This window comes from Enhydra lutris, unplaced genomic scaffold, assembly GCF_002288905.1.
Source record: "Enhydra lutris kenyoni isolate GAN:26980312 unplaced genomic scaffold, ASM228890v2 scaffoldscaffold1, whole genome shotgun sequence".
NCBI lineage: Eukaryota > Metazoa > Chordata > Mammalia > Carnivora > Mustelidae > Enhydra > Enhydra lutris.
Window position 1 is genome coordinate 32,582,618 of NW_019154085.1, and position 22,127 is coordinate 32,604,744.

The 22,127-nt window shown below is 40.3% G+C and overlaps 1 protein-coding gene across 7 annotated transcripts in view; it reads left to right on the forward strand.

Moving 5' to 3' along the window:
* The window catches only part of LOC111154666 (long-chain-fatty-acid--CoA ligase 3), a 68,994-nt gene that overhangs the window by 34,421 nt on the left and 12,446 nt on the right, over positions 1-22,127 (forward strand). For all 7 annotated transcript variants that reach the window (XM_022514509.1, XM_022514597.1, XM_022514760.1 and 4 more), the window contains 8 exons: positions 3,613-4,023; positions 13,041-13,218; positions 14,494-14,603; positions 15,457-15,595; positions 17,542-17,692; positions 19,357-19,480; positions 19,729-19,800; positions 21,304-21,443. In XM_022514509.1, the coding sequence (XP_022370217.1) occupies positions 3,652-4,023; positions 13,041-13,218; positions 14,494-14,603; positions 15,457-15,595; positions 17,542-17,692; positions 19,357-19,480; positions 19,729-19,800; positions 21,304-21,443 (1,286 nt within the window). In that variant the 5' untranslated portion in view covers positions 3,613-3,651. The remainder of the gene's footprint in view (positions 1-3,612; positions 4,024-13,040; positions 13,219-14,493; positions 14,604-15,456; positions 15,596-17,541; positions 17,693-19,356; positions 19,481-19,728; positions 19,801-21,303; positions 21,444-22,127) is intronic.

The window sequence follows — 22,127 nt, forward strand, 5'->3', positions numbered from 1 at the left end:
TTAAAAAATGAGTCTGCTATTTAGAGTTTTTCAATTTATAGGTATTGGGGAGGGAAGGAAGAGGGGACAGCATGTTTGAAGAGTCTTCTATTTAAATACTTGCAAAGGTAATTCTGGTATAATTGGTCTTGTGGATCACAGTTGAGAAGCACTGCTGTCAGTCTACTGTATTTGGAGGCATGGCAAAGCAGTAGACAGGTCCAACCAAGGAACAGAATCGTGTCTAGAAACAGATCCAATTCTGAACAAGGACTTACTGTTGAAGATGACATTTTGGTTAATCGAGAAAAGGGTGGTTTATTTAATAAGCAGTTCAGGTAGTTCATCCAGAAGAAAAAGCTTTCTTCCTTACACAGTATAGAAAAATAAATTCCATATTGATTAAAGATCTAAATGATGTAAATACTAGAAAAAATACAGGAGACCATTAGTGTAACCCTGGTATGGATGAGGCCTTCTTAACATGAACTGTAAACCTAGAAGTCGCGAAGGAAGTGATGAACAGATTTAATTGTTCAGGTTTGCTTTCTGAAAGCTGATACCGTAAGATGGGCAACATAATAGAGCATCGTGACTATTTCTTAGTTCTGTAGATTTTCCACAACCGCTTCAGCTAATGGGATGCAGTTGGCCAGAGGTTGGTGCTGTACCCTGTTTTCGAAAAGGGTGAAGTCTTCTCAGAGGCTTTTGGAACAACAAAATGTCTTCACTGCATGTGGCTGGTACATGCAGGCTGCATCTGATGCTTCTGAACCCTCTCCTTGTCCCAACCCTTGGCGTTCACAGCACTGCCTTCTCCAGGTTCCACTTTTATTGGTCTTGCCACCGGGATTTTCTTGCTCAGTCTGGGCTTTGGTTTCCTTCAAAAGTTTTCTGTTCTTGAACTTGATTTTGGAGATTTCTTACATTCTCATCCTTCATCTGAGTATGGCTCTAAAATGTGTGCTTCTAGCTCTGATCCCTCTTAATCGTCACAGTTTATACATTTGGATGACTCACCGGCATCTCCGACTTCTCATTTTCAAGACTTGTATTCATCTCCTTTCCAGTGGCCATCCCACTGCTGATACATTTCTGTCTCTGTTGAAGGCACCCAAACCATTTTTGCCTTCTTTCACAGCAACTCCTCTGATTCGCGGCTTTATTCTCCAGGGTTCAGATAACAGAGACCACGGCGCTGAATTTAAAGATTGCAGTTACTGGGGCGCATTGGAGGAGCAGCAGCTGCTGGCACCCTCTGGGCCATCAGGAGCTGGAAATCCCAGCTGTTGACTTCTGTCACGCACTTTAGCCGCCTTACTCCTAGGAGCAAAGGATTTTATCTCAACTTTTCTCTTACCTGATTGCCTCGATCCCAGGACCTCTGGGATTCATGACCTGAGCCGAAGACTTAACCAACTGAGCCACCCAGGCGCCCCTGGACTTTTAATTTTCTAAGCATGATTTCCTTTAGTTCTTTGAACATGTTTTTCATAGCTGCTTTGAAGTCTTGTGTGCGTCTGGCATTTGGGCCCTCTCAGGGACAATTTCTGTTGCCAGCTTTCTCTTCCTGTGTTTGGATCTTCCCTGTTTATTTGCACGCCTCTTAATTTTTTGTTGTAAACTGCACATTTAAGATCTTTTATAGCATTTCTGAATGCTGAGTGCCCCCTCCCCATTTCCCTGGCTTGTTGTGTTGCTTGCTTGTCTTTTTAGTGACTTGGCTGGCATTTTATACTCCCCCCCCCCCACCAGTGTGCATCCTTTGATGTTGCTCCTCAGTGAGCACTGCCTTGGGAACACTGAGAGTTTCCTTGAAGGGCCCTCTTTAGGGGATGGCAGCCGGTTTTAGTAGCACTCTTGAACCATCTCTTTCTCTGATCTTGTTAATCTGCTAAGTCTGTCTCTGTTGGTTCACACCCAGCAATTATTCTCCACTGATAGTTAGCTGATTGCGTTATTGTGTTAAACAGAGCCCTGGGCCATAAATTGCCCCACGGTGTGATTCAGTTAAATGGCCTTTGTAGGGGTTATTTGAGGCCAATCTTCGACCGGCCCTGACTCTGGAAGGGCTCTTCTTCAGTTCTCTGCTCCCTGATTCTGTTAAACTTCTGTTTGGTCTACTCTTCCTTGTTGCTATCCTGGAACTGCCAGCCTCATCTTCATTGCTCATCACCGAAGTCTCCATTGTTTTCTGTAGTGCCATGAAGCTTGAGCTTCCCTGTTCTCTGTTCTAACTGAAGTCAGTCCACTTAGGGATTGCTGAGGGGCTCTCTGTGCTTACAGCCTGCTTTGGCCTGTGTAGAACCTATGTGCCGTTGTTCCAAAGCCAGGGGCACGGACAGCAGCTTGTCTTTTCTGTGAGTGGGGGCCTGGCCTGCGCTGTTGCCTCTGGTCTTCTGTGTGTGGAGCTTCTCTCTCTGCAGTTAGTCCCTGCCTCAGCTTCTCATAACCTAACAGGTGTCTGGTATTATTCTTGGCCTGCTGTGCCTGCAGTAGAGAGCTTCCTCATGTTTCCTCACATTTTTTGGCCACATGTGAATCTAATAGAACTTCTCCACTATGGAGTTGGGGGTAGGAGATGAGAATACTAGAAATCATAACTCTGGATTTGGAGCTGGATGGAATAATTAGTAGGTTTTTTTTCTTTCTCCCCCCCCCTTTTTTTTTTAAATGATAGTATGTACCTACCACACAGAGGCTTGTTTCCTCTGCCTGGAGTGCTCAGTTTTCCCCAGAAAGGCACATGGCCCACTCTCCCTCTTTTTGGAAGTCTCTGCTCAGATAGCCCTGGCTGCAGAGACTCCTTTGGACCACCCTTGTACTACTAGCCTCTCTGGCCTCGCCCATTCACGTTTCCCTTTCTTGGGTTCACTTCTCCTCTGAGGATTTACCATCACTTGGTGTGCCTATATATGTACGTTTGTGTGTCTTCCTCTCCCAGTGAATTGTAGGCTCCCAGAGGGAAGGGACAGAGACTGTTGTTCACTGTTGTAGTTCCTGTACTTAGAACAGGATGTAACACATAGGAGATTGTCAGTAAATCTGATGAATGCAAAGTAGAAATGGTCAGAGTTTACTGCTTTCTTGCTTCACAGTTTAACCTGCCAGACTGAAAAATACCACTTTGGAAAGTGAATTCTATGTTTTTTTTGCCAACACCAGTTGTGTGTTGCCACCTAGAGCGAGAGCGTGGAGCCCGCTGGGAAAGAATGCAGTGATTATTGAGCAGGTGGCCGGGGCCATGAGGGAGGAGAATGGTGTGTCTGCAAAGCACTTGCCATCCCCGAGGGATGAACAGGAAATCAGTACATTTTTGGCCTTGATTCTAGACTTCTCACTTGCTCTCTTCTCACCACTGGGAAGTTTGTGGACACTTGGGGTTAGGTTGGAAAAATCACCTGTTTACAGAATGATGTAGAAACTTCTCTGTGGTAATTTCCATTGCTAATAGTTGTAAGAGACTCACCCGACCATATTGGGAGTGGACTGGACTTTGCTGGAGGCCAGTACTAGCTGCTGCTTGATTGGGGGGAAAAAAATCATTTGCGTATCTAAAATGAAGATTTTTTTTCTTTATAGTTATTTTAAAATGATTTTGAACTAATACCTTTTTTCCCCCCTTCCTTCTAGATTCTGGAAATCCGTTAATTCCACTTTTTTTGAGCACTTATGAATAACCACGTGTCTTCATCTACCATGAAGCTAAAACAGACCATCAATCCCATTCTTTTGTATTTCATACATTTTCTGATGTCACTTTATACTGTTTTAACGTACATCCCATATTATTTTTTGTTTGAGACAAGACAAGAAAAAGCAAACAAAATTAAAGCAAAACCTGTAAATTCAAAACCCGAGTCTGCATACAGATCAATTAACAGTTTGGATGGTTTGGCTTCAGTATTATACCCTGGATGTGATACACTAGATAAAGTTTTTATGTATGCAAAAAACAAATTTAAGGACAAAAGACTCTTGGGAACACGTGAAATTTTAAATGAGGAAGATGAAGTACAACCAAATGGAAAAATTTTTAAAAAGGTAAGGTGATATTTCATTGCCTTTGTCTTTCTGAATAAAAGGTTCTCTCAGAAGTGGTGGCAAGGGACAAGGACAGCCTGCTGCCGTCCCATGTGGCTGATGTGGCAGGAAAAGCAGTCTGCCAGGGTGGGCAGAGGACCGTGTTCTGATCCCCTGTACCCTCCCGCATGGATTTGTTCTGAATTTTCAGACTGGCCAGAATGCCCACTGAGCCTAAATGTCGACCACAGCTTGGAATAGACTGCCTTGAGCAGTTTTGGGTCTGAAACTTTATTCCCTGTTGGTTCCACAAGTACCTGTGTGTGCTTGAGATGGTTCTGGGTTTTTCTGGTTTTATATATTTTTTAAAAAAGATTTTATTTATTTATTTGACAGAGATCACAAGAGACAGAGAGGCAGGCAGAAAGAGAGAGAGAGAGAGAGAGAGAGAGAGAGAGGAGGTAGCAGGCTCCCTGCTGAGCAGACAGCCTGATGTGGGGCTCGATCCCAGGACCCTGGGATCATGAGCGGAGCCAAAGGTGGAGGCTAACCCACTGAGCCACCCAGGCGCCCCATTTTTTCTGGTTTTAATGTAGGTTCCATTGGGTGCTTAATGTGTTGGTACTTCGGTAGTGACAACTGCATGGTTTTTTAAGGATTTCTCTTCACCCGTATAGACAGTAGCACCTGCCGTTGTTGGTTTGAAACAGGGGATAAGACACCCTTAGAGGCAGTATAACAGTGGTTAAGAACCTGAATTCCAGATCCAGACTATGGGTTTGGATCTTAGCTTTGCCACCTACTGGCTATGTGACTTTGAAAAAAGTTATTTATTTAACAAATTTGTGTCAGTTTCTTTATCTGTCATATGAAGATGATGATTAATGCTGATAATTATTAGCATTTCTTATGGGCCAGGCAGTTTTAAGTTCTTTATATGTACCAGCGTATTTAAGACTTAAAGTAGCCCTATGAGTTCGTGTTACTGTTGTTACTTTGCGGATGATGGCCACAGAGGCACCGACGTTCCAGCTAGAAGCGGTAAAGCCAGGACTAGAAGAACCTAGGTTGTCTTGCTCCAGACTCCTTAGCAAATGCCAGCTCTCAGAGTTATTGAGAGTATAAACTGAATGTATGTATACATAACACACACACAAACACACACTCGTGTGTGTAAACAGAACAGTTGTGGTATCTAGTGTAAATGCTCTAGTTTTATTATATTAGCATTATCTTGGGAATTGGGTGGTCAGAATTATATGAGTGACTTCAGAGACACATGGTGGTAGTGCAGCACTGTGAAGGATAGGGAGTAGAGAAATGGCACGGAAATGCCTTTTTTTTTTTTTTTAAAGATTTTTATTTATTTATTTATTTATTTGTCAGAGAGAGAGAGAGAGAGAGAGAGCGAGCACAGGCAGACAGAGTGGCAGGCAGAGGCAGAGGGAGAAGCAGGCTCCCCACCGAACAAGGAGCCCGATGTGGGACTCGATCCCAGGACGCTGGGATCATGACCTGAGCCGAAGGCAGCCGCTCAACCAACTGAGCCACCCAGGCGTCCCTTTTTTTTTTTTTTTTTAAAGATTTTTTATTTATTTGACAGAAATCACAAGTAGGCAGAGAGGCAGGCAGGCAGAGAAGGTGGGGGGGAAGCAAGCTCCCCGCTGAGCAGAGAGCCCAATGCTGTGCTCCATCCCAGGACCCCGGGATCATGACCTGAGCCGAAGGCAGAGGCTTTAACCCACTGAGCCACCCAGGCGCCCGGAAATACTGTTTTTGAATATGGAGTCATGACTCTGAAGATAAAAATTTTTTTAGAGGCAGTAAGATGATCAGTAATTATCTTTGCTTGATTGATAATTTGGTCAGATTATAGGTTTATTATGTGTGTAGGTGCAGTTGTTTTTCTTTCCTTTTTTCCAACTATATCCTGACTCCAGCTGCCTTTTTTCTGTTAGTCATGAAGGAACGCTCAGGTATCAGAGGAAAGTTCAAATAATCATACCAGGAATGAAATACTTAGTTTCTCCTGTGATTGCAGGGCCAGGGGGATGGTATTTAACAATTTGGTATTTAACGGTGGTATTTAATGGGCCAATAGGGCCCATTATTGTTAAATTGGCACTTACTCCTACAAATTCCAGAGTCTTTTTCTTTCAAACATGGAGATGGCAAGCAAGTTAATGCTAGTTAACGCCAGTAACTCCTAGAAATTTAAAGCATTATTCTAGCTCCAGACAACAAAATCTGTAAGTGTCCATCCCCTTTAAATAAAATGATCTTGTATCTTGTTTTGCCTTAAATTGTGCTTGTTTATCTCGCTTTGCCTGTCACATTAACAGTGCCACTTTGCAGTCTCAGAAGTGGCTTGGAGAAATGGTATAGTCCCTTGACTATTTATTTATTTATTTATTTATTGGTCCCTTGATTTTTAAGGTATATTCTCTATTTCTTGTGCTGAGTTAGTTTTGCCTCACTTAAATGATTTTTTTTTTTCTGTTAACTTAAGGTCTGTCTGGAGATTTAATAGCACATTTCTTGAAATTGAAGTTATGTAGTTAAGCATGTTTGTTTCCTTTTGTCTAACCTGTAGATTATAATTTGTAAAACATTAAGTCATAATGGTGTCTGAGTTTTTTTTCATATTGAGTTGCTACTTTTTAGGGTATACATTCTTGATTTTGTCTTTGAGAGATCTGGTAGTTAGAAAAGGTACCAAGAACACTACGCTTTTTGAGTTGCAGAAGTTTGCTACTTGTATGCCTCCTCTTTTAAAACATTCCTTTTTGTTTCTTGGTCTAATCCTGTTTGAATCAAAAGATTGGGTTCCCTTGTTTTTAATCTGGGCATATGTAACAGAAGTTCTCTGTTAGCAGGAAGTTTAATTTTTCTCCATGTTACAGGCATTTTATGGGACTGGCACTGTTTTTCAGTCCTCATTCAGCACTTAGAGCAACAAACTAAGCTTCCAAGTATATAAAAAGGAGATCAGTATGGTGATTAGGAAATTCCTTCTTAATTCAGTTTATCAGTGTAATTAGGACATAATAAAATCTAGAGCTTTCACAGTTGTTCCTTAAATGTGGCCAGATAACACAGTGTACACAAGGAGAGTATTTTTCCCTGTTGTGTGTTTGCGTATGTGGCCTTTTCCTTCCTGTCATGCCCATGGTGGCTTTGTAGTCATCGTTTATTCAACATATTTGAACTCAAATAGGGAAGTTAGAAGCTGAAAAAAAAAAAAAAACCTCTTTATAAAATCAGCAGCCTTTTTTGTCTACAGGATCTCATTCTCAGATCTTTCTACCATTGACATTTGCCTTCATATTGGGATTTGTGCTTTTTCAGACTCTTCGGGGAAGTCTTTATATAACCTCTGATATAAAAAGTGTTATATTTTTCCTGTTTGAAATTAGGCTTATTGGGAAAGTAAAATTTTTTAGGTTTCCTGTATAGTAAATGAAGCAAATGTTTTCTGTTAGACTTACTCAAGAAGAGAGTGACTTGAGTTTCTCTTGGTCTGTGTTGCAATGGTGTCATGGTTTGCAAACTAAATGGTGGGTACTTCAGCTGGGTGTTACAAACAAGCTAGGCTTCCTCCCTTTTGGTTTCTTGTTTATACTCACTGTATTTCGGCAGAAGCAGCATCTACTTTGATAGGAGAGTAAAAAGGGAACATTTCACAACTGGCGCTTGGTAGATAGTAAGAGTGGTATTGCCTAGGCTGGTGTGGTTTCTGCTGAGTGCTTACTGACTGGTGCGCCAGCGTGTTTCCTATGAATATATCGTCATTAATAGTTTACGTACTGGAAGATAAACTTAAATTGGAAAAGCCTGCTAGTGGTATAACAGTATCTACAAGTTTCCTTTCTTCCTGTTTTGGGGGCTGAGCTTAGGGATTAACCCCAGAAGGTATCTGATATGGTTGAATCAAAGATTCCCGGACATTTATTTTAATTAAATGAATGCTGAAGCTTTATTTTCATCTTATAAGTCTGTTTTGAGCTCCCAAAGGAAGATAAACAGAAGAAAAGACAGTGGTGATTCTGCTGTAAATATGCCCACCATAGTGTGGCTCTCACCTTCACTAAGATATGTCTGTGGAGGGGGTGGGGCACAGAGAGGCAGGGAAGCAGAGGCTGCCATGTTCTTGAGGCTTGGCAAGCTTTTTCTTGTTTCCTTCGGCTTTATGAAAATACAGCAGAGCTTAGCACCTGGAATGTATGTCAGCAGCTCATGATGCCAGCCTTCCCAGCTGCGAATGCATTGTACCAAGGTCCTTGGAAATAAAGAACAGTGAAGGATTGGTGTCCAGAGATCTTTAAAATACATGTAGCTGAAATAGAACAAGGTTGCAAAGAGTAAAAATAAGTTTACGGTTTTACGGTGAAATGGAAAGGAGCACAAGGCTGGTTCTAACATTTAGTAACTACCAGAAGCACTTAAAATTCTTTTTCTTACATATTTTACACACATGACAGGGAAGAAAATAGTAGGGATTATATAATCACAGTGCTTAGAAAGAGAAGATTGCATTGTGACATTCCTTGTAAATTGATCTAGAACAATAACAGAAGTACTCATTTCTGTTCAGTGCCTACTTTTGTGTTGGTTCTTGCTCCAGAGTCCTATTTTTTTAAAAATCTAATTGCATGTGTGTAAGATACTTACTTTCTGACTGGTTAGGACATTTACATTTTAATTCATGTGAAAACCAGTGGTCAGTCTCTTGGCCAGGGCTCGTGTTTTCATTATTATAGTACTGTCCCCAGCCAAAAGTTTGGTTCCTTTCCATACGTGTTCCTCTCCTAGTCAGCCTCTGTTTGTTAAAGGCCCTACCATGTACTAAATGTTTTGTTTTTTCTTGTTTGTTTTCTTACCAGAAGTCGGAGTTTTTTCCTCCTTAGAGCCCCCCCTTCCCTTTTTACCAGGTCTTTTACTTCCACTCTTGCCCCCACAATAATGCACTCACAAACAGCAGTTGAATGGGTCTTACGGGTGTTAATCAGGACACCTTCCTCGCCTGCCCGGTAACATCTCTTCTCCTTTCTGTGGAGCAGTCAGAGCGTTGTGGTTTAGTGCTTAGATACTGGAATGACTCTGCCTTGATTCCTGTTCTAGTCCTGTCACTTAGGTGGTCAGTGACATTTTTGTTATCTTTGAGCAAGTTCTGCCGACTCTCTTGATGCCTCAGTATTCTCATTTGTCAAATAGGGATACTAAGAGTAACCCTGGCTTAGGAGTTTCTGAGAGAGTTGCTGCGATATGCTTACTAGCCCAGAGTGAACATTGGCAAAGTTTAGCCACCCTCTTCCTCCTCATGATCACCACCAGCCATCCAGACTTGCTGAAGATTTTCACCCCTTGGTTCCCTCACAGTGACCTGTAATAATCTTTATTCACATAGAGAAAGGTTCCGTGAAGCTGGGTGTACTTGGTTGAAGACAGCAGGGAAGTGTGTAACTGGAAGTATTTCTATTCTGAGTGGCTCCAGGAAAAGAAAGCCCTTGTTTTTGCACTGTTTAATACCTCAACTACCTGAAAACTTGATCGTTATTGATTGTCTCATTCTTCAGGTTCCTGAATGGTGAAATATTTGTGTGCTTTTATTTTACAGAATGTTCTTTATATTATCTTGGTTTTATTTTTATAGTTTATCTTCTGAGATAAGAGGCCCTCATCATTAGCATCATCAAAGCATCTAAATTCATCTGTTCCTGAACAAAGTAAATGATTAAGTTCCTCTGGGGCACTGGTGGGCGGAGTGGTAACATTGATGTTTAGCCATGTGTTGTCACACCTGTCCTAGAATAAAAATAGAACCAATTAAATATGAGACAGGGAAGTGATCAATCATAGGGCCAGTCTTACCTCTTCCCGTACCTCTGCAAATGAGGAAGCTGCTCAGGGGTGCCATGGTTGGTCATCATTTCCAATAGCCACTCTAGTCATTCCCTTGCCTCACTCAGAGTTGAGAAAATTGAACATACTTTTGTCTCATGAATGAGAATATTTAAGAGGTAGTAGGCAAGGGATGTGTGCAGCGGAATGGAGACCAGAACAGAAGCAGTTCTAGAGGTTAAAAGATTAAATGGATGTGGATTTTTTTTTTTTTTTCAAGCAGTCTTTTAAAAAATGAGGCTCCTGGAGGAAAAAAGGGGTCAGAAGACTCTCTCAGGGCCCAAAGTGAATTGAAATGATGTTTAATTACAACCTTCATTCCTTGTGTATAGCAAATAATTACTGAGTGATGACTTTATGCTAGGTGCTTTGTTCTGGGCACTAGGGAGACAGTAATGAATAGGTCACAGAGGTTACTCTTCTCATGGGTCTTATATTTGTATGGAAGGAAGAGAGACAGTAATAAGTTAACAGATGAAATAACTACTACAAAGACATAAAGATGATTGGAGATTAGGGATAGCCTCTCTTGGTAGATTATGGCTAAGTGGAGGCCTGAACAGCAGGGGACTCAATTTTGCGAAGATCTGGGTAATGAACCTTCTGTACAGTGGGACAAGGTGTGTGCCCACTGGCTCTAAAACTGGAATAAACCCAGTTGGGTGAGGCACTTGAGGTACAAAGTTGAAGAAAGTATTCAAATCCTGAGAGTGAGTACTTCTCTAAATTTTGCACCCGTGCTAGTTACCTCTCTTACCTCATCCTAGTTCCTGCCTTGGCTCAACCTGTTTGAGGGACAGAAAGGACAAAGTTGTATTTATAGGAAGTCATGAGTTAGGGGTGGTAAGTCTGGGGAAGAGGATTTGATGGGAGCACAGAGACACTGGCATGGCTAGGTCTGTTAGGGCTTTGTAGGCCAGCATAAGGTTTTTGAACTTGAGTGTGGAAGTAGAGGTGCCTGGAGATAGAAATTTGGGAAGTGCTTCGAAGTAAAGTTCTTCTAAATTTGGCTTTTGTTAGGGACACTTCAACCATTGTAATACCATGAGGGGGACTGTGAAGAATAGTACAGATGTGTGTAGGTTATTGAACTTGGTGCTAAGAAGATAAGGGCATTTCTGTTGAATTTCTAATTTCTCAGTGATGTATGAGACAGTATTATCACCTTATCACCTGGACCGGGGGTAGAGGATATTTGAGTAGAGAGAAGGTTTCAAGTAGCCATTTCAGAGGGTGAGAAAATGAGTAGATCAGGGAGTCCTTATCGGATTTCTGGGTGGTGAGATCTATGATCTTGGATAGAATGAGGTTGGGTGTTCTTCAGCCGTATGGACAGGGAATAAATAAATGAGTTTAATCTCAGGTTTAAGCTAACCATGGGGGATAGAGTTAGAATTGGGATTTTTTTCCAGCAAAAGTAAAAATTAGGGGGTAGGTAGGGGCCTTGAAATGTAATCTTCATGGGAAAGATCACTACTAGGAGATTCAGTGGTTTAAAGAATTAAGTGAAATTCCCTTTAGTTACATTTGAATTAAACTCGTGATTTGATTTCTTTGCCAGTGGTGGCCCTATCATATGGGTTTAAAGATTTGGATTATGTAGATAATACCTTCCAGAGTATATACATTCTCTGAAACTTACAAAGCTCATCATTTAGGTTGTAGAATCTTAAGAGGTGGCTCATGCTGATCTTTGGAGTGTAAAATTCTTAATTATAATCCAGTTCGTGCACATTTTAGCCAAGTTCTTATCTGTCTTCTCACCCCCACAGAGCTCCTTATGAAGTCACTGGAGCTCCCCGTGCTTGAGCATTTCATGGGGGTGCAGAGCAGGGTGAGAGTTTGGTACTTGAGAATTTAAATAAATACTTTAAATCCAGTTGCCTTATCCATCAAAGACAGACTTCATTCCCTAAGTCTGTTATGGAATAGGACACTAGAGGGCAGTATATATCCTCTCTGCCTGCATTCCCCCCACCCCACACCTCTGCCACAATTTTATCCAATCTCTTATTTGTAGAGCTCTCTGAAATGTTGGATGTGTTTTTGGAAATGAATTTGGTTAAAGTATATGAGACATAATGAGTGAAACAGCCATGTTCCGAAATTACATATATATATATAGAGAGAGAGAGAGAGAGAGAGAGTGCGTGCGTGAAGAGCTTTTAATATAGTCTGTATGTAATTGGGGATTTATAGTCTAAGTTGGAGAAAATCTTAAAGAAAAGTAAGCTAGCCAGTTTTTTTTTTTTTTTTTTTAAAGATTTTATTTATTTGACAGAGAGAGATCACAAGTAGGCAGAGAGGCAGGCAGAGAGAGACAGGGGAGGAAGCAGGCCCCCTGCGGAGCAGAGAGCCCAACGTGGGGCTCGATCCCAGGACCCTGGGATCATGACCTGAGCTGAAGGCAGAGGCTTTAACCCACTGAGCCACCCAGGTGCCCCGAGCTAGCCAGTTTTTAAAGAGGATTATAACTAATGAACACTTAATGTTACCTTTACTTATGGTAAGCACAAATGAAATGTTGAAAGCCCAGTGGTGTCAGTGGGCATTTAAGGCTTCAGCGGAAAGACTTTGATGAATATTGAAACTAGTCCTGGAGGTTGCGTAAACAGAGACTTGTTTAGAGTTCAGTACAGGAGAGAGCCATTCACATTGAACAGCCATAAATATGTTTGTTATCTTGGGTCTAGCCAGTTTCTGTTCATAAATCATATTGATATTGAAATCTGGGAATTCATAAATAGGGGGGAAAGTAAATTTTTGGTATCAGTACTTGATACTAGGCTAAATTTTAAGCTAACATCTAAATTGTTTAAATGATGTATAAATGAATTATTGATATATAAGCTTTTCACAAAAAAGCTAACCTTTAAAATCCTGTCAAACTCTGAAGACCCCCCCCACAATAAAAGATTTAGTGTAAGATTGGTCATAGAAAATATAAAAAAATAACTAATTTTCAAAAGTTTTTTATTTGAAATTTACTTTCTAGCTTTGTGTTAGAAAAAATAGTTAAGTTACATGCAAACATAACTGGTTGTCATTAAATTTGGAACAAATCTTGGCTTCTTCCTAGGAAATAATATTTTGGTTATATTAAAAGGTATTTGTATGTTTTGTGTTTATTTTATCAGGTGATTCTTGGAAACTATAATTGGCTGTCCTATGAAGATGTCTTCGTTAGAGCTTTTAATTTTGGAAATGGTTTACAGATGTTGGGTCAGAAACCAAAGACCAACATCGCCATCTTCTGTGAAACCAGAGCCGAATGGATGATTGCTGCGCAGACGTGCTTTATGTATAATTTTCAGCGTACGTGGGCTTTCTGATCTGTGTGGGAGAGAGGATGCTGTTATAAATATTTCACTATCTGGAAATTAAAATTCTGAAGTTAATTGCCACCTTGCATCTAATCAGGGGACTATTCTGTTACAACTTAGAGTTATAGGTCTACTTTGGAACAAATTGTGTAGTTCGTGTAGGCCTGTTAATAGGGGCTGTGGGGCCTCGCTGACCAGGCCTGTGGGTCCTTGATTATGCTGCTGGTTCTCTCAGGAATCCTCTTGTGAAGTTAGTGTCACTTTGTCCCCTCTTCTGTTGGTAGTAGCAGTTGACCTCTAAAACTGCACTACTCAGAGCCATGAGCCAGGTGAAATGACGGGATTTTTATATCGTGGTTTAAGTGGCAATCCAGATGCCCCGTCTTTGAGGTAGTTCTGGAAGCTTAGTTCACAGATCTTGGTGGCATAATGGGATGTTAATTATGGACATTGTCTTACCTTTCAGATGGAACAGAAGAGCTATTTTTATCAGATTTCTTGCTGTAAATGCCTCCACTGGTTTTTTAAACTGACACACCTTTTTGTTTTCATAGACTTGGGTTTATTGTTTGCGTCTTTTGGGAAGCTTCAAAATAATTACCTCTTAAAGTCACTTTAAGTCTGACTTCTGTGAGCTAGGCAGCAAGTAAATAAAAGTCCACATGATGATGATTAAATTTCAGTATGACTAAGAATGTTTTTCTCGAGTTTTCTACTAGAATAAGCAGTACTGCCACCTGTTGATGTTATTTTCTTAACATACAACCCCTTCAACCTGATACTCAGTACATTATCTTTATCTACAGTATTATTCTTTTTCATATTTTAGTACTGAGTAACAACTAAGGCTTGACATTTTAGGAGTCAAATAATTCTTTCCATTGTGGCATCCTCTCAGTAACGTCTGTAGGTGAAATAAAACTTAAAATTTTTGTTTAAAAATGTTGGAAATCTTGAAGGAAGTAGATGAGGGTAAGTGAGTGGGCATAAATATTTATTAGTATATTGAAATAATTTAGCTAATCATAGCACAGTTAGATATTGAAAGATACTGGAAATCTTGGAGGAAGTAGGAAAGGGTGAGTGGACATATTTATTAGTATATTGAAATAATTTAGCTAATCATAGCACAGTTACATAATAAACTGTGGATCTGACAATTTAGTGTTCAGTATATCATTAGAATTTCTGACTACTTTCAGAGACTTCACATGTAGCACTTTCATGAAATGTGCAAATACATGACTTGCCCTTCTTTTCCCTGTAGTTGTTACCTTGTATGCTACTCTAGGAGGCCCAGCTATTGTTCATGGATTAAACGAAACAGAAGTGACCAGCATCATTACCAGTAAAGAACTCTTGCAAACAAAGTTGAAGGTGAGGATTGTGGTTACTTTATAATTATCCAGCACTTAAGAATTCTCATTTTCATGAGCTCTAATACTGATACTTTTATGATCTTTAAAATCCTGAATATCTTTGTAAACTTTTAGGAGTACCATACTTTCTTCCTTGCCTTTAGAAAAGAAAAAGTAGATTTCATACATATTTATGTATAAGTAGTGCAGAGTTACAGATCATTAACATGGAATCCAAGATGAAGGGTTTACCTTTTTTATTATGCTCATTTGTTTTCTAGTCTGTTTTCAGCAAATTTATAATTTTCAAGGGTTAGTTTCTAAAGTAATCATTTATTTCTGAAGCATTGAGTCATTATGAGTTTTTAGGATTTTTTTAAAGGGAAGAAAGAGACTTCTATGATAAACTGTTGGAGAAAGAAGTTTTGAAAGTGCCTAGATGACTTCCAGTGAAAACAGTAATATCTGCTGGGTTTTTTAATACCCAGATTTGTGAGTTCCCTCCCTCTCCCCGCATATCTTTATGAGCCTCATAAAAACCTAGGACTTGTGGCTACTCTGTATTACAGGAGGCCTATGTTTATATGCCTATTTTGTAAGGAAGTGACATTGCTGATTAGGATTTTACCTAAGAACAGGGGCATACACAGTAAATCTAATGCTATAAAATAGCTGTTGGAAATGTCAGACCAGTTTCTCCATCTGAAAAGAGTGCTGTTCATACCAGTGCACCCCCTAACCTTTTTTTTGAAGGCAAGAAATGAGTAATTCACAGATTATGGTAAACTACTTTTCTTGTGTCCTAGACTGTTTGCTAAGTTGTTCCTGAGGAACAGCAGCAAAGAACATACTAAATGCTTATGTTTTTCCAGGATATAGTTTCATTAGTCCCACGCCTACGGCACATCATCACTGTGGATGGTAAGCCACCAACGTGGTCCGAGTTTCCCAAGGGCGTCATCGTGCACACGATGGCTGCGGTGCAGGCTCTGGGAGCCAAGGCCAGCACAGGTATGGCGCACCTTCCCAGTTCCTTGTCGTCGTTCTGCAGTGACCGCGTTCTCTGGAGTGGTTCCAGATCCTGAAGTCAGATCAGGGACAAATAATTTTCTAGATCATCACTTGGGGAAGTAAGGTCACTCTAGTTATACTTTTCTCTACTTTTCAAAGTAGCGTTTAAGGAAGAATACACACATTAGTTTATTGTTCTAAAGGGGGAACATTATACAGGTTTCCCGTTTCTCTTTTGAGATAGTTTTCAGTGGTTTGAAGTTCGTTTTCTAAACAATGCCATTAAACTAATCCTATGTGGATCATCCGTAAGGATGTACAGATAGCTGGAGTGGCTAGACCTAGATCCCCTCCTTCGTTCCCTGCTCCAAATCTGCCTTTTTCCAGAGGGAGCATCTTTTTATAATGCGCCTGAACATTAGGCATGGTGATGCTGGAAGTTCCTACTCTCAGATAAGTCTCAGAAAGTGTTAGAAAGCGTATGGGTATCAAGGAATATCCTAAAAGCTGCTGGGATGCTGGGACAATATTTCCTTTATAGTTGGAAACTCAGTGATAAATTAGATGTAAGCACTCAGCTTGGGAATGGGGTTTTGCTGACATTACCATTGGACATTTAAGTGCTAGAGGATATTCAGACATGGATATTTAGTGGGGAGTGGCATGTACTCTGGAGGTAAGTTTGGAGTTAGAGATTTAGAAGCTAGAAGTTGGGTTTTAAGTATAGATGTGGAGGGAGGTGAGGTTACCCACAGAAAGCCATGTCTCCAAAAGCAACTGAGGGTGGGTCAGAGGAAAGAGGGAGGCGCGCAGTTTGTCATGAGGGCGCATGAAGGAGCCTCTCTTGGAGGCAGGTGTTGGCCACAAGAGCAGGTGCCCTGGAGGAGTGGATGACACAGGCATTGGGGGAGGCCCACCCCAGAGCAGTTGCTAGGAGGTGGTGGAGAATTGTGGTGTGGGATGGAGGAGTGAACGGCAGGCTGGAAAGTAAGGACTGGAATAAAGATAACGCGTTGTCATGAAATAGATCTGTGCCTGTAGGAAAGGAAGGTTCACTCAGCAACATGTTTAAAATTATTTCTGCCACTTATTTAAGAAGTCCACACTTAGGGGCGGTCTAAGATTAATTCAGGGGGTGCCACCCATGACCCGCTTCGCTTTGCCTTCCTCCTGTGTCACTTCCAGGATGTGGGCTACTGCCCTTAGGTTTGTGCAGGTGGAGGACACTGTCTTTGAATCCAGGATTCGGACTGTAGCCAAGTCCACTTCACCATGAGGCAGAGAACAGTTGTTAACAAGTGTCTGGGTACCTTAGCCCAACCACACTTACTTCATAGTGAAATTGTTGGAATAGCCATTTGTTTCCCTGTTGCCTTTCTTCCCCAAGTTAGGCAGCTCCTTGGCAGCCAAAGTGACCCTTGTTGCTGGTGATGACAAGCCCCTGTTCAAAACAACATTGCTTTCTACTCCAAGTGAAATCCAAAGTCTTCAGCGTGGCCTTGAAGGCTTTGCCAGATATGGTCCTGGTTCCTACGTCAAAGCCTTTGCTCTCACTTATTTACTATTTGAGGCAATCTCCCAGTTCCAGGGTTTCCATGGCTCCCTTCCTCACTGTATCCAGGTCTTCACTAAAACACCAACGTGCCAGAAAAGCATTTCTTGACTTTTCCATCTAAATACTTCTACTGTCATCTCACCTTGTCTTTATTTTTCTTCCTATCTCTTACTACATTATGGATTTATGGTTTGCTTATCTCAATAGAACATACGTCTCTTATGTGCAGGAACTTCATCTGTTTCGTTGACCTCTGAATGAATATAATTCATGGTTGTCAAATTGAGTTATTAAACATGATTATGAAAAAAATGGGTGCTATGGCTGCATTTCTCAGAAGTGTGTGTGTGTTTTTTTTTGTTTGTTTGTTTTTGTTTTTTCTCCAATGCAGAAAGCAAACCTCTTAGCAAACCAGGGCCCTTAGATATTGCAGTAATCATGTATACAAGTGGATCCACAGGACTTCCGAAGGGAGTCATGATCTCCCACAGTAACATTATTGCTGGTATAACTGGGATGGCGGAAAGGATTCCAGGACTGGGGTATGTCACATGTTCAATGCATATGAAGTAGTCCCTTGTTGATGCTGGTTGTTACATTAACGTGGTTTGTGCCATTTAGTGGTATGTGGCTAAATTAGTCTTTCAGAGTCTGTTGGCAGTAAGCAATTCCTCCAAAAAAATCAGAGGGACTTGAAAATTAATTACAAAATAATTACCGTTGTAAGGTTTAAAATATAGTTTTATATATCATTATATAATGTATATATCATTTATATAGCATTACTTTTTTACTTCAAAAGTGTAAATTTTATCTGACTTAAATTCTTTAATTTAAATAATCAGTTGATCATATTGCTGCTATAGTCTTTTTTTTTTTTTTTTAAAGGATTTTATTTATCTATTTGACACACAGAGGGAGGGAGAGAGACACAGAGCAAGCACAAGCAGGGGGAATGGCAGGCAGGAGAGAAGCAGACTCCCTGCTGAGCAGGGAGCCCATTATGGGACTCAATCCCAGAACCCTGGGATCATGACCTGAGCTGAAGGCAGACTTTAACTGACTGAGCCAGCCAGGCACCCCTGTAGTCCTTTTTATACCTAAACATGTTATAATTGAGGTGAACAAATAACTTCATCTGTTCCAGTATTTATCGAGCTTTATTCATTCTCTTATTTTTGAGGCCAATTCCCGCAGCCATGGTGGCAGGGTAGGCATGCTGTAGGGAAGAGACGGGAAGCCAGATGGGATCATGACAGGTAGTAGAGGAGTCAGTACTTGATGACTAATATGGTGTGGTGGGAGTGCTGGGGTATTTTTGATGCCCTTATGCACAGAAGTTATACTCACAGGTTACTGTGGAACTTAATTTAGGGATGGAGAGAGAGATTTCTCTTATGAATGGATAAGTTTTCAGAAAAAATTAAAAGCAGTAGTTTCCTGGGTTAGTCTTTGCCCTTCATATTTTTGGGGGTGGGGGCAGTTCTTGAAATACATACAGACATACACATTTTCTTACATACAGTATAATTTATTATTTCTAAGTAACTTTCCAAACAGGAATCTGTTGTAAAATTTCTGGCCAGCAGTTCTGGATTCTGTTGGAACTTTTTATTTGGGAGCCCCCCCAGCTTTATTTTATTTTTTTATTTTAAAGATTTTTTATTTATTTGACAGACAGAGATCACAGGTGGGCAGAGAGGCAGGCAGAGAGAGGAGGAAGCAGGCTCCCTGCTGAGCAGAGAGCCCGATTCGGGGCTCGATCCCAGGACCCTGAGATCATGACCTGAGCCGAAGGCAGAGGCTTTAACCCACTGAGCCACCCAGGCACTCTGCCCCCCTACCTTTAAAGACCACTCCTCTTTGGATGATTTCCTCTGTTCTGTAGAAGAACCCTTCATGTTTTGGCCCCTCAGGCCCTGTTTCTTCTGTCTTCTGCACGTTAGCACTTGTAATTAGTGAGTGTCTTCAGGTGGCCCTAGAGACAGCCTCTTCCTTCATGTCTGCCTCCTGGGCTTTAGGTTGAACTGTACTTCTCACCACCCCTCCCCCCAGCATCTTTCTGCCTCCCCCTCCCTCCCCCATACACGCATGTGCACGTGTGCTTTCTCGATCTCCCTCTCTCCATGTGGGTGGGCTCGCTTTGCAATATTTTCCAGCAGAGACCACTCCTGACAGTTGCTTTTACATCTCCCTTTTCTTTTAGAGAGGAAGATGTTTATATTGGCTATCTGCCTCTGGCCCATGTTTTAGAATTAAGTGCTGAGCTTGTCTGTCTTTCTCACGGATGCCGCATTGGCTACTCTTCACCACAGACTTTAGCAGATCAGGTAAGTTAAATGTTTGTGACTTCAGATACTAAGAAAATTACAATTTTTTAACACATTTTTCTATATTCGTATGACAGTATATTGTAAGGATGGCAGTTAATCATTTAAAAATAATTATTTTTAATTTTTTTTGTTTTTACAATAAGTAAATAAAAATGATGAATTTATAATACACTTTTTGGTCTAAGAATTACAACAAATTTCTGAGATAAGGAACAGTTTATATGAATCACTTTTTCTCTCTCTAGTCCTCAAAAATAAAAAAAGGAAGCAAAGGGGATACAACCATGTTGAAACCAACACTGATGGCAGCTGTTCCGGTAAGAATTGACCATTAATTAATGTTGAGTAAAAGATGTGTCATCTGCTACAGAACCTAAATGCTAGGCTAAAAGATAACTGTTGACAAGGTGGTTAATGTAGAATTTATTCCTTATTGATTATATTGCCTTAATGCTCTACTGGATTCATTGTCTTTATTTTTTTTTCTTTATTAGCTTTATCTATTTTTAAAATTTACTGAATGTGGTTTCAGCTTCTCTATGACATCATCAGGTCCTTTCCCTAAGTCACTTCTTACTCAGATCATTTTTGTGATATGTTTGATATTAGTAGAAACCTGAAGCCCGGCAGGAGGTAGGGTGGAAGGTTTGATAACCACTTCCTCCTCCTCTAAACAAATTGTGCCATTACCTCCTGAGTCCCCAGGAACAGTCTGGCCTAGTCATGAAAAAAAGTGACAGAGAATTTAGTGTGCCTTTGAATTACCTGAGAAGCACTGTGTAGCCTAATGTACCTGGCATGGGCAGGGGCCTGGGAATTAGTTGAGTAGAAGTGGGATGGTAACAATTTTCTGTCTCCTGAATTTTAAGTCTTATGTGGCTCCTGATTTTGTTTGAAAGTTTTGGGAATCGTTACCAGGTACCTGAGTACTCCAGTCCAAGCAAAGTTACATAGTTACGCCAAATATAAAAGACCAATAGTTTGATAGTTTCTGTAGGTGTATAGTTTCCTTAGTGTAGTATTTTACTTTTTAGTTCATGTAAACTTTTAGTTCATGTAAAATTAAATATAATTTAAAATTGTAGAGGGAAAACCATTTCAAGTCATAGGGCTCGCAAGCAAAATGCAGTGCAGAGAAGGGAACATTTCCTGAGTGTAGCATTAAAAGACAACCAACCAACCAAAATAACCCTGTGGTCCTTTTGTGAGCAAAGAATGTGGCTCTCTGTATTTTTATAGGGTTATGAGAATTTTAAAGATTTTATTTATTTGGCAAAGAGATTACAAGTAGACCTAGAGGCAGGCAGAGAGAGGGGGAAGCAGGCTCCCTGCTGAGCAGAGAGCCCAATGCGGGGCTCAGTCCCAGGACCCTGAGATCATGACCTGAGCTGAAGGCAGAGGCTTAACCCACTGAGTCACCCAGGCGCCCCAGGTTATGAGAATTTTAAAAACCATTTCATATAGTTGTTCATTTAATGGTTGTTCATTTATGTAGTAAGCTTAGTTTTTCCAAAATAAATAAGATATGCAAAGCCATGTAAAAAATCAGTACTGATTATGTTACTGACCTAAGGCTTTTATTTCTTTTTGTCTCCCCACCCCGCCATGAACATCTAGGTATATTTGTGCTTTGAAAAATTAGTTTTACAGAAACCTCATTTTTAAACTAGTTATGGCTCTATTTAAAAAATTTGTTCCTGATAGATTATATCTTCTAAAATGCCTCAGTACTGATAGAAATATTTATCTGATGTTAAGATATAATATGTAAGGCAGCTGATAGCATTATTGACTTTATTAACTCATTTTTATACATCTAGGAAATCATGGATCGGATCTACAAAAACGTCATGAATAAAGTGAATGAAATGAGTAGTTTCCAACGTAATCTGTTTATTCTGGCCTATAATTACAAAATGGAACAGATTTCCAAAGGCCATGGTACTCCACTGTGTGACAGGTCAGTGGACTCCCTCTCTCTTTGGTGTCAAATAACCATTTTGTTCATATTACTAGACTAGGTAATTGAGATAGTTCTAAGAAATAATTAGGTTTTAGAAAGTCAAAGGGACTCTATAAATTCATCTTGCATAAGAATATGAGCAATTAAAATAGATTGCAGTGTTGTTTGAAAAAATGTTTCACTTATAGTTTTATTATATTTAATAGTGTGCTTTTATTTTCTGTGGACACGTATGTAATTTTAGTTTGAGAAATAGTGTTTCTTTGTTTTTAAATTAATTCCACTATGAATATAAAATGGCAACCAAATAGGAGTAAATGTTTTGCGTTTAAACTGTTAAACGATAGGTTTTACCACAGACTGTTATTTTTTGTTTTTGTAGTGCTGAGTGAGTAGATTTAGTTATAAAATAATTTAGAAATTAAAAAATATATGACTTTTTATTTGTTTTAATGGGAATTTGTTAAAAGATTTTATTTATTTGAGAGAGAGAGCATGAGAGGGGGGAGGGTCAGAGGGAGAAGCAGACTCCCTGCTGAGCAGGGAGCCTGATGTTGGGACTCAGGCCTGAGACTCCAGGATCATGACCTGAGCCTGAAGGCAGTCGCTTAACCAACTGAGCCACCCAGGTACCCCTTTTTATGGCAATACTAATACAGTTTTTACATGCTCCACATTATT